Raw genomic sequence first — 12,736 nt, forward strand, 5'->3', positions numbered from 1 at the left:
CTCAAGAGCATTTGTTTCTTTGTTTAATCGTTTTGAATTGTATTGCTCATTATTCAGAGTATCAGAATAGAATAGAATAAACAGGCCAACAGGCAGGCAACAAGCAAAAGATGAAACATAATAATTGAATGAATATATAAAAAAAATAGCATTACAACCAAAACACCTAATTTGTAAAAGTACAGTGATTCGATCACATTTACATTAAATATCAATTTCAAATGCCATTAGTGTTGGCAATCAGATGGATATCTGTAACTGAATTATGACTTATGACTATGACTATGACAACATTTCTGTAATGTACCATTTAAAGTTTTGTAAATCAGGGGAAGTTGAAGGTGTCTAACCAGAATTGTGACAACCCAAAATACAATTTTAGTAGTATTCTATTCTAAATTTAGTAGGAAAATGTGATGCAGTTTGTCCGACTTTTGTTACAAATGTCAGACAAATATGTTTCAAATGTGTTTCGACAAATCTGAAAATGTTTGTTTTGATTATGAAAAAAATATGAATATCTATAATACATATCCAGAGTAGCTAATATAAGAAATGTTGGGATATTACATGTAAACATAGATATTTGACACATTGTGGTTCTGATGTGTTGGTGTCTTGAAACAGCAACAGAGTGAGACCTCTTCCCTGTTGTCGGCTTCAGCGCAGACCCACGCGGGCTTCGCCTCTCTCCGTCTCTTACGCCGGGCATTGATTATTGTGGCTGCCGCAGAAAGTTCTCCAGCACCAGCCTCGCCTTCAGTTCGTCCAGCTACAGCCAGTCCATTGTGTTCTCTGCTTTATCACTAAAGGACGATGGCAGACACTGAAGCCGACAAGTTGTACCGGGCGGAATACGCTAAAAGCGGCCGCGCGTCGTGTAAGAAATGCAAAGAGAATATAGCTAAAGATTCTCTGCGGATGGCCATCATGGTGCAGGTAACGTAGCCACGGCTGCTCTGCTCTGCTAGCTAAGCTCATTTATTCACTATTTATAGTGTCTAATATTCAACGCCTAAGAGTGCGTATTTTATAGTGAGGAGTCGGTGCAGTTGTTAACCAATAGGCCCCGCGTTAGCGTCCAAACTGCTGACAATATGTGCGTAGTTTTGTCCTCAGCGCCGAGCCTTTCTTCCAAGTGTCGCTGCTGTGTATGAATACATGCTGTTGTTCACTGAAGTGGGCTTTTCTCGTGCATGTGTGTCGCATCTGTGAACCGGAGCTGTTACAAATATTCTATATATCTTCGTCACATTAATCACAATTCAGGGAAACGCGATTAACCACAACAACATACATTTCAACCAAGAAGCTAATGATAATGATAGAGTAATAATTAAAGTGTGCCTCCTTATTCATGGCCCCTGTGTGTGTGTGTGTGTGTGTGTGTAGCAGCTCATTTCACCTCAGCTTCTCCACTTTGTTTATAACATGTGTTTAGTTGACTTGTTACAGATCAATTAACCACTTTTGTTTAGGTTATAGAAAATATATGTGCTATAACTCAAATAAGATAAGCAGGTGAACAAATAAGTAAATTTCCAGTGAATAAATGAGTAAATAAGTGCTCCCAATCCAATCAAGTTAAATACATGTATGCCTGATGTCTGTGAGTTTTGAAATGACTTTTTTTTTTCCCTCAAATTATTCGTCTAACATCATTTAATCTTTATTTGTTTTGCATTTTTCATACACATATAATGAAACACAATGCAGTTAGCTGGTGCCAAACCCAGCTGACAATAGGGCGAAACCCTACCGTACAGTAGTTAATATTTTGATGGCGCCATGTAGTAATTACTTGTCACATTTTCAATCCATAACACAGTTAATATTGACCTGGATCTTGGCTTGACATTTATTTTAACTGAAAATCAAATGGGAACATCCGTTGGAGGTAAATATCATATTAAATGTCATAAAAAACAGATCATTAGAATTAAAAACACACTAAAAGAAGCGGAGGAAAAACTATATCCTGTGAGTGAGAATGAGGAAATACCACAGATGGAGACAGAAATGAAACAAAAAGAGGAAGAGGAATAAAATTCAGTAAATATAAAGACATTGCTCAGTCATTTAAATTGGAAAGAGTTCAGGAGATCGAATACAATTATTAAGTAAATAGCTGAATAAAACTTGACATGGGGAAAAACTAACATTGGGATTGATTTAACATATAATGGCAATAAATTAAAAGCCAGGTCAAAAAGGTAGATCTTGAGTTTGCTGTAAGTCCATATTACAGCAAATAAAGTGCAAAACACCTATAAATTATATTTAGCCCTTTCACTCACTTAAATCATGCAACCAACGCAAATATTTTCCTGTTTCCTTGCTCCATATAACGAAGAAATCATTAAAATGTCATAAATGGAAAAAATAACCTTTGAGAACATAATCATTTTGAGGTTTGGGGTACACCACTCAACATGTTCTGACATTTTGTGGCCCAAACAAGTACTTGATTAATTGATTAAACAATCGACAAATTAATCAATTATGAAATAATCATTAGTTGCAGCATTAATTGTTAGAAATATAATGTATTCACTGTTCATTTACCTCACAAGCCCAGGAACGTTTGTAGAAAATATCCCAAACATCATTTTACATTGAGTTGATATTAAAATACATACACTGGCAGGATCTTCTTATCATCTTTTCCGTGTCACATTCACCACAGTTACAAATGAAATCCTCCTTTGTTTTTTTGTTGTGTCCTCCAGTCCCCCATGTATGACGGGAAGGTCCCTCACTGGCACCACTTCTCCTGCTTCTGGCAGCGAGCAGCACCTCAGTCCACTGCTGACATTGCTGGGTACACTGATCTCCGCTGGGACGACCAGGATAAGGTCAAAAAGGCCATTGAAAGTGGTGGTGCTGTAGGTCAGTACTGGATGGAAAGCACTTGACTGGAATAAAGACTTGCACAAACTTGTTAATGTCCCCATATTCCTGCATGGAGATAGTCACACAAAAAATTGTTTCATTTCCATACATTCATACATATATTTATACAAAGATTTGTTAACTTATTTGCCCCAGTGCAATCTTTTTAATATGTTGAGTCACTGAGTAAATCACAGATGTTTACATGAATTAAAATGTTTTATTTTGAAGGTCACAAATCAGCCTTATGAGCACTTTTGTTGCACTTATTTCATGTTTTTAACAGTGCATAGCGCAAAGGCCTTATAAATTACCACACAATTTTTGTTAAATTTAAAAATGTGGTTCATGACCTAAACAAGTCTTTAGGTCATGACCCAAATTTTTCTTTAATTTTTTTAATGTTATTTAATACAGTGGATTTTTTTCTCACTCACTTTTAATTTGTTTTTTCATCTTGTGAAAACTGAATAACATTTATTTTCTCTCTTTTTTTTAGGAAAGAGTGGAGCTAAAGGGGAGAAGACACTGAGCGACTTTGCAGCGGAATACGCCAAGTCAAACCGTAGCACATGCAAAGGTTGTGAGCAGAAAATAGAAAAGGTAAATCGCCACAAAGAACTATTATTATCACCATAAATTCAATTTTAGTCCCTATAATGGTAGTATTAAATGTCCATCCAAGTAGATAAAGCCTTCTTTCCGCCTGGCTTAATCTTTAGGATCAGATTCGTGTGTCTAAGAAGTCTGTGGACCCAGAGAAACCTCAGCTGGGTCTGATTGACCGCTGGTACCACACAGCGTGTTTCGTGAGTCGCAGGGAGGAGCTGGCCTTCAAACCTGAATACAGTGCTGCCCAGCTGAAGGGTTTCAACACACTACGGGCAGAAGACAAGGAAGAGCTTAAGAAGAGACTTCCTGCTATGAAATCTGAAGGGTGAGACCAAAAGTGAATTATTTTAGTATTGTGTTGTTTAGAATGTTTGTATTTTCATATTTAGTATTGATGGTGTTCAGGTCTGGTGTGCGTTTTGAACAGCTTCACCCTCTCTAGCTTCACCACCATCCAAATTTGCAGCCTCTCTGTTTCTCACCGGTCGGCAGCATAAGAAAATGGCTTTAAAGGTGTCCCTGAATGCCGTCATTGTGTACGCATAAAGGAAAGGGTTAACAGCAGAGTTTGCATGTGACAGGATGATGGCAGTGAGCAGCAGCTCGAATGGTACTGGACAGAATGGGCAGAGAACCAGGAAACAGTTCATCACATTGAGTGGGATCCAGCAGATTGTGAAGAGAAAAAGAACCAGAAAAAGTGACGTGGCCGTCTTCATCTCGCGGCGTATGCGTGCCGCGTCCCTCATCTGCTTTCCTCCTCGACCACTTTGCTCAGATGCGATGCGTCTCATCTGCCGCTTGACCATAATAAAGATATGAGCGTAGATGATATACATGATCAACAGAGGTATCAACAAACAGACAAAGAAGATGAAGTACAAAACGTAGGTCATGTCCACCACTAAGACAAATAAACAGTAGCCTGAATCAGGTGGTGTCTTGTGCCAGCCCATCAGAGGCACAAGCCCAATGAAGAAGGCCAGCAGCCATGTGGTGAGGATGACCAGCATGGCATTGCGAGATGTCATCAGGGCCTGGTAGCGAAACGGCATGAAGATGGCCACATAGCGGTCCACGGCAACTGCCAACAGGCTAAAGATGGAACTCTGGGTGAACAGTATCAGCTCACTGAGCATGAAAAGACATAGGTAAAAACTGTGACGCGGTAAACCGACACCGGTCAGGATGGCACAGGGAATGGCAACAGTGCCCACACAGATGTCAGCAACTGCAAGCGAGACCAGAAAGTAGTTGGTGACGGTGCGTAGATTGCGGTTGATGCAGACAGCGATACAGACCAGTAAATTACCGACTGTGGAGAGAAACGCGATGACGAGCTCAGCTGCCATGTATGCGACATTGGGGGAAATCACCAAGTCAGCAGGTGGTGATGAGGAGGAGGGAGAAGCTGATGAAGAGTTGTAGTAAGGTTGTACAATAGTGAAAGACAGATTTGAAGAGTATCTTGTTTGTTGGAAGGTGTGAAGGCTCAATAATGTGTTTTCCATTGTTTTCCTAAAGAGAAAAAAAAGGAGATTCAAGTCATAAATCAAGCTCAGCTGCACAATATGACAATGAAATGGATGAAATAAGTAACATTCTCACCAGTCCAGTCACATTGTCCCAAGTGTTGATGCTCAAGAATCTAAAGACTAATGTCAACAGGTATCATGATTTGTTGCCTACTTGTCCTCACAGAAAAGATCACTTTAACACACATTATGGTTGAGGCTGAAAGACACTTTTTTATAGAAATCCCTTTCTCCCTCATGAGTTGTCGGCCAGGGATTTGTTGTTTTGTGTTGTTGTTACTCCAAAGCCTCAGACAGAGACGGTCATCGCTCTGTGGTCATTAACTCAATCGTGGATGCTTGCGTGTCACTTGTTTGGTCAGTGATTTCATTGGGGAGCTAATGAAATGTTCCTGTCGGGGCAGGGTGGATGGTTTCAGCACCAACACCTGGGACTGAGGAGACATGTACCAGCTTGTGTTTGTGTGTCTCCATTAACTGATGGGCCCTAATGTGTTAGCTTAATGAGTAAAGGTGTCATATTAAGACTTGTTTGTGTCCCATTTTGGCCTCATTTAGGGAGCTAATTTGGATGTTTTCATTGTGTTATTGACCCATGATGAATATACAAAAAAACAAACAACAAAAGTTTTGGAGGAAAACTCTTTTTAATACTTTTGTCTGCTCTCACAGAAAACGCAAATCAGATGAGGTTGATGGAGTGTCAAAGAAACAAAAGAAAGAAGAAGACGACGAGAACAAAAGGCTGGAAGAGCAGTTGAGGGTACATTTCTATATTTTGTACTTTGAATCATTTTATATTTTACAGTGAATGTCACACTATATTTAGTGATATTCCTAATATATTATGGTTTTGTGTGCGTCCACAGATCCAAAGCCAGCAGATTTGGGGAATGAAGGACAAGCTGAGGAAATATTGTTCAATTAATGATATGAAGGAGCTGCTGATTGCAAATGGACAGGTGGTTCCCTCTGGAGAGACCAATGTAAGAGAACCTCAGCTCTTTGGTTTCTGTCATCTCACATTGTCACTGTTTTCTGAGTTTTAAACATACAGATAGAGCAACTTTAATGACAAACGTTTATGTACAGAGGTTTCAGGTCTTTGACGATCAGGTTTAATGAGATCACATGATTGTACTGTATGTATGTGGGAAAACTGTATGGATAAGTTATTTTGATTTTGACAATTGCAAAACATACAGAACTGTAACGGCCAGTGAAAATTGAGTTTTAGCACTTTATTACTCTATTATACCATATTATTATTTTAATGACTTTGTCACCAGAGCCCCTATGACGGCAAACACAGTTATCGTGTTTTATAATGAGTGTTGTTTCATCCGCAGGTGGTCGACTGCCTGGCTGACTGTATGGCCTTTGGTGCTCTCGAGGCCTGTCAGGAGTGCAAGGGCCAGCTGGTGTATAAGGGAGATGCTTATTACTGCTCAGGCGACATTTCAGCTTGGACAAAATGTGTGTTCAAAACAACTACACCTGCACGCAAGGACTGGGTAACCCCAAAGGTAAGTAACTATGAAGGAAGGGACTAGTGTCGCTGATAAAGGAGATTATCTACACAAAAATAAAATAAAGAAAAACCTCATTACATTTTCTTAACTTTCTTTCAGGAATTCAATGAGGTTCCTTTCCTGAAAAAATTCAAGTTCAAGAAACAGGACAGGGTTTACCCAAAGGAGGCTCCCAATCAAACTGTGACAGATGCCAGTGCCAAACCTCTGGCGAGTGCATCCAGTGCCCCGTCCAAGCAACTGCCAGAGGGAGCACCTTCAGGTGAAACATGAAGGAGCATGTTGATATCCCATCACTGTTTAAATATATTTGATTCTGAGGTCTGGAATATGTACTCTCCTGTTTTCTGATTTTAATATAAGGTTAGGGTGCAAGAAATATTTCTGCAATTAAAACAAAAACCCTGAAATTAATCATTCAAATTAAATATCATACCAAACTACAAAGATTTAAATAATCTACATACCTCAATGACATGTTTTATGTACTTATAAACCTGTATTATGTATTATTTTATGTATTATATTATGTTCCCACAGACAAACCTCTGACTGGTATGAAACTAATATCTGTGGGTAAGCTGAGAAAGAACAAGGATGATTTAAAGGTTGCTGTGGAAGAGATGGGTGGAAAGATAACCGGCACTGCCAACAAGGCCTCCATCTGCCTGAGCACCAAGAGTGAGTTATGACTCGATAACAGGATTAATTGAATTGAAACGAAACGAATTCATTGCACACTGAAAATATGATTTGTAACTTCAACATTTTCACTTTTACAGAGGAAGTGGAGAATATGAGTAAGAAAATGGAAGAAGTGAGGGACGCAGGTGTGCGTGTGGTTTCTGAGGATTTCCTCACAGACATCAAGTCTTCAGGTAAAGCTCTTCAGGAACTGGTCTCTCTGCACGCCATCTCACCGTGGGGCGCAGAGGTCAAAGTCGAGGCCCAGGCTCCGTCTGTGGCCTCCAAGTCTGGAGCGCTGGCGACCAAGAGCACGGGGAAAGTGAAGGAGGAGGAAGGTAAAGGATATTCATTGCTGTAGTTTTCTAGTGAGGATGGTGCTGTCATTACTGCATGTGCAAATTGTTGTTTGTCTAAATAAATGGTCTTGTTTCAGAGGTTTTTCTACCTGTTTACTAGTTTGTTCTCTACATTATCTTAAAATAATCATATCTTTACTCTTACAGGTAGTAGCAAAGCCAAGAAGATGAAACTCACAGTTAAAGGAGGTGCTGCTGTGGATCCAGATTCAGGTACTCACCAGTAACTTGCATTGATTTAATCACGTCTTTCCTTTTTTAATGTTCTGGCTTTGATTGGTGAGTTTGATTTTTGCAGGTCTTGAGAACAGCGCCCATGTCCTGGAGCAGAGTGGGAAAATGTACAGTGCCACACTGGGACTTGTGGACATTGTCAGAGGAACTAATTCCTACTATAAACTGCAGCTGCTGGAGGATGATGTACAGAAAAGGTACTGTCCCTTCTTGTCATAATACACATAATGTAGATTCTACACAAAAAAAAAACAATGACACACACAAACCTAATTTGCAATAACATCAGACCGTCATCTATCATCTGCGTGCAGGTACTGGGTGTTCAGGTCATGGGGTAGAGTGGGTACCACCATCGGAGGCAACAAGCTGGACAAGTTTCATGATAAGAACTCTGCCCTGGACAACTTCCTGAGTGTGTACAAGGAGAAGACCGGCAACAACTGGGGCACCTCCAACTTCACCAAATATCCCAATAAGTTCTACCCACTGGAGATTGACTATGGACAGGTATGCACCGTTATCCACAAAACAAGGAAGCAGGTACCCCACAGAGTATTTACTGTCCATCACTGGCTTTTGTTTCAATTCGTCACTGGCAGGATGAGGAAGCGGTGAGGAGGCTGACAGCCACTGCTGGCGCCAAGTCCAAACTCGCCAAACCCGTCCAGGAATTGATAAAGATGATCTTTGATGTGGAGAGCATGAAGAAGGCCATGGTAGAGTTTGAGGTAAGAGGTTTTAAAATTAGTTTGAAGGATAATTTCGACTTTGTACAAACGACATAGAAATGAATGTCCAATGTCTCCGATTAGATTTAACTGTAATTATAGACCCCAGTATACATATAATTCCTTTATGTGTTCTACATACATATAACTTTCGTCACCTGTGCTGTTTTCAGATTGACCTGCAGAAGATGCCCCTTGGAAAGCTGAGTAAGAGGCAGATCCAGAGTGCCTACGCTCTTCTCACTGATGTACAGCAGGTCAGTGACCATCTGCGTTTCCTTTTAACCTTTACTTAATTTTAAAGGACATATAGGACAATTTTCTGAAATTATAGCAAGTCTGTCTTGTCTGTAAAGTTATTAGTCATCCAGGTATTAGTCATCTCCAGGTGTTTGCTTTAGGTAATTGGAATTGCTTAAGTAAAGATGACTTAGCTCAGGAATTTATTGGTTATTGGACCATATCTATGCCATTTATTTTAAATATAACGGTGACTGTTTTTTCTCCTATTCATCATAGGCTGTGTCGGATTGTTTGCCAGAGGCACAGATACTGGATATCTCCAATCGCTTTTACACCCTAATACCACACGACTTTGGCATGAAGAAACCTCCACTGCTCAACAACCTGGACTACATTCAAGTAAGGGAGCACATTATTGTCTCCTGTTATCTCACTGATAATAAGGGCGGATAAATTCATCTACATACATCTCTGCTCAGGCTAAAGTTCAGATGTTGGACAACCTGTTGGATATTGAAGTGGCGTACAGTCTGCTCAGAGGAGGTGCCGAGGATAACGATAAAGATCCCATTGACATCAACTATGAGAAACTCAAAACCAAGATTGAGGTGAGTTTTCCTTGGATTGTATGCATTGTCCTGTCCATTTATCCTATTTTCTCTCATTAGACTAATGTTTATCTTGGATGAGCTAGAAACAAATTATGAATGGAAATACTACAGTATGTCATATGTTTATTTCAGGTTGTTGACAAGACCACAGAGGAGGCTGAGATCCTTATGCAATATGTTAAAAACACTCATGCTGCTACACACAACACTTACTCCCTGGAAGTAGATGAGGTAAGTTTATATTGTGGGGGCAAAAGAGTCGGAAAATTGACCTTTTATTGTATTTTAGTGTAGTTCAAGTCATAAATGATCATACAATCTTTTTTTTTTTTAGATCTTCAAAATTGTTCGTGAGGGAGAGCGCGAGCGATTCCTTCCATTTGAGGAGCTACACAATCGCCAGCTGCTGTGGCACGGCTCTCGCACCACCAACTACGCTGGTATCATGTCTCAGGGTCTTCGCATTGCGCCTCCAGAAGCTCCAGTGGTGCGTGTTAAATCAAAAGATTCACCATTATGTGTTCTTAATACCAAATCAATACCTCCACATTCATATTAATAACTTGTGTTTATTTGCTCATTTATTACTGTGCTGTTTTGCTTCTTTCTGTCTAGACTGGTTACATGTTTGGCAAAGGTGTATACTTTGCTGACATGGTGTCCAAGAGTGCAAACTACTGTCACACCTCCCAGTCCGACCCTGTGGGTCTCTTATTGCTGGCTGAGGTTGCCCTTGGAAACATGTGAGTAACAGTCCTGATTTATTTGAAAGCCTATATATCAGAATCTATCTTATTAATTGATTCTGTGTGGAATGTGTAAATGAATGTGGGGGTTTTTCTTTCCCTACTGCAGGCATGAACTGAAGAAAGCTGCACACATTACAAAATTACCCAAGGGCAAACACAGTGTCAAAGGTGAGAGAATAATAATGAATGGGGAAATGTAGCTGCATCATGTTATAATCAGCAGATCAGTAGCACCCTACAATGTTAATTTGTATATATCTTTGTAATACATTTGTTTTAACTGCAGCTGCTATAATAATTTAACTTGATAATAATGTATTTTGCGAATGAATGTCTAAATCAGCCGACGAGCTGCTAATAGTAATATGTGAATACATGTTTGGTTTGCTTTCTTTGTGCTAACCTTTCTTTGTTTTCAGGTTTGGGTAGATCTGCTCCTGATCCTGGTGCTACTATCGCTCTAGACGGGGTGCAAGTACCGCTGGGAAAAGGAACCTCCACTAACATAGATGACACAAGTCTACTGTACAACGAGTATCCTTTAATATTTATCTCCTGGTTCATGACTTGGATAATAACTTTCCCAAATGGTTCAACATTTTCCCTCCTTTATAATACAGTTAATTCTTTAATAGCAGTGTGCTGACTTTGAATAAAGTGACTCTGTTTAATTTGTAATTATTCATGTCTGTACAGGAACTAACACTCTTTTGTCTTATCTTTTCTAGAATTCCATCATGAATGATGATGGTTTATTGTTTTAAATGTTAGTTTTTGGTGGTGGTGTTAGAGATGTCAAAGTAAATAACTCAAAACCTAGCTCCTTTATTCTTGTTTATCTTTTATGGTTGGATTTTTATTTTTTACATTATCTTTTCATTGTCTGTTTTCTTTAACCATTGCTTCTCCAGATACATCGTCTACGACACAGCACAGATAAATTTGAAGTATCTTCTGAAGACCAAGTTTAACTACCAGTCATCCCTGTGGTGAGCAGGGCTGTGTCCAAACCGTCTTCGGTAAAAAAACAAAACAAAAACAAACTGTTGCCACAATTGCCTCCAAACAAACATTCACTGCAACAGAAGATGTTTGGCAAAGAAGTGATGCTCTACCATCTTTTACAATTGTCACTGAAATTCTCCAGTTGCTTTTCTTGGTTTTGTCAGGTTTTCCAGCAGGCACCCATCCTTAGAATTACATTAGGTTCTTAAATACCGAAATCTGGCTTTGTACAGTAGCTGGAGTTTGATGCATACATACTGCGTAGAAAGGTTTTGGTCCAGTGATCAACATCAAAGGTTAGTTTTCTGACTGTGATATAATCCCACATTTGAGAAGGATCTAATTTCTTTTCTTCTTTTAAATCTTTAAGAGTAGTGTTGCAAAAATAAATAGTTCTAAGTTGTGAACAACATTCTGCAGATATAAGCAGTGTTTACATGTTGCAAAGGTTCCCCTGCAAGATCCCCCCTACGATGAACGCTTCTAGACATTTCTGTTGGATTCAATGAATACTGTACAATGTTTGACCTGTACATATGTTGTTTTCTTTTGTTGTTGTTTCTTCAGCTGTCTTCCTTCATGAAAATGGAAAAAATTTAGTTTGTGTTCATGTGATGTATTCTGAGAAAGAAAAACAGCCAGGGTATGTTGATTTCTGTTTATTAGTGCGTTGTTTTTTTCATGCATACCTCAAAATAAAAGATTTAAAATAAAAATGTGCTTGTCTTTGCTAATTGTATTTCTTCCCCTGCACATAAAACTCTGTTGAGTTTCTAGCAAGATGTGTATCCATTATAATCCCTTTTACATGTATTTGTTAAATTTAAAATGCTGTTTGACTCTGGGCATGGTTTCCTGCTATTTTAGGTAAAAACAACTTACACTAGAAGGGAAATATTGAAACAACTCAGCAACCAATTGAAATATTCCCCTTCTGAGTTCAGTTTTATTTCCCTTTGAAAAGGTTTTCAGGCATTTCACATAACATGTTGACCAATAATTTGAGCGCATATGGAGCGGAGAATGTAAGTGGAAAAAGTATCCGGGTTCAGACAGCGTCCCGACCCAGAATGCATTTTGACAACGTCTTTGAAAAAGCGGCGCGGCTAATTCAAGATGGAGGAGATGGGCCAGCTGTTAGACGAGTGTGAATAACAACACACATTTAGAGTTTTCTAGTGTAAAGAGACAACGGTACCGTGGTGGTAAAGTGCACATTTAATACGATGCTACCGTTGTCCATATAACGAATATCGTATATTTTATGCAGAGTCCGCACAGTACAGTTTTAGACGCAAAGAGGCACCGGTCTGTTCAGCCAGCTAGCGCTAGGTAGCAGTACAGGCTAACCGTGGCTAATGTAGGAGTTAAGCAATGTACTGTACCTTTACCGGGTAAACAAATCACGTTAGCTTAGCCACGAGCGAACACTACATCGTAAGCAAAAATAAAAAAAAGGACCGCTGCCTGGTTTCTGTATACAGAATGCACTTTGGTTATAATATTTGTAAAGTTGACTTGTTACAGATTGATTAACCACTTTTGTTAA

At 39.3% G+C, this 12,736-nt stretch overlaps 2 protein-coding genes across 2 annotated transcripts; one reads left to right on the forward strand and one right to left on the reverse strand.

Moving 5' to 3' along the window:
- The first annotated feature begins 688 nt into the window (after nt 1-688).
- On the forward strand, nt 689-11,903 carry parp1 (poly (ADP-ribose) polymerase 1). The gene is made up of 23 exons (XM_058612516.1): nt 689-939; nt 2,730-2,889; nt 3,392-3,495; nt 3,615-3,829; nt 5,712-5,802; nt 5,909-6,025; nt 6,389-6,565; nt 6,671-6,833; nt 7,112-7,252; nt 7,354-7,593; nt 7,762-7,827; nt 7,913-8,045; nt 8,163-8,358; nt 8,451-8,579; nt 8,753-8,836; nt 9,099-9,221; nt 9,302-9,430; nt 9,566-9,664; nt 9,768-9,920; nt 10,049-10,176; nt 10,289-10,350; nt 10,602-10,716; nt 11,094-11,903. Exons 1-23 carry the CDS (start codon nt 817-819, stop codon nt 11,173-11,175), a joined length of 3,030 nt encoding a protein of 1,009 aa, XP_058468499.1. The 5' UTR covers nt 689-816; the 3' UTR covers nt 11,176-11,903.
- Nucleotides 3,864-5,194, reverse strand: LOC131443140 (adenosine receptor A1-like). Its single transcript, XM_058612521.1, has one exon. It carries the CDS (start codon nt 5,013-5,015, stop codon nt 3,906-3,908), a length of 1,110 nt encoding a protein of 369 aa, XP_058468504.1. The 5' UTR covers nt 5,016-5,194; the 3' UTR covers nt 3,864-3,905.
- Nucleotides 11,904-12,736: the final 833 nt, after the last annotated feature.

This window comes from Solea solea, chromosome 17, assembly GCF_958295425.1.
Source record: "Solea solea chromosome 17, fSolSol10.1, whole genome shotgun sequence".
In the NCBI taxonomy this organism is placed as follows: domain Eukaryota; kingdom Metazoa; phylum Chordata; class Actinopteri; order Pleuronectiformes; family Soleidae; genus Solea; species Solea solea.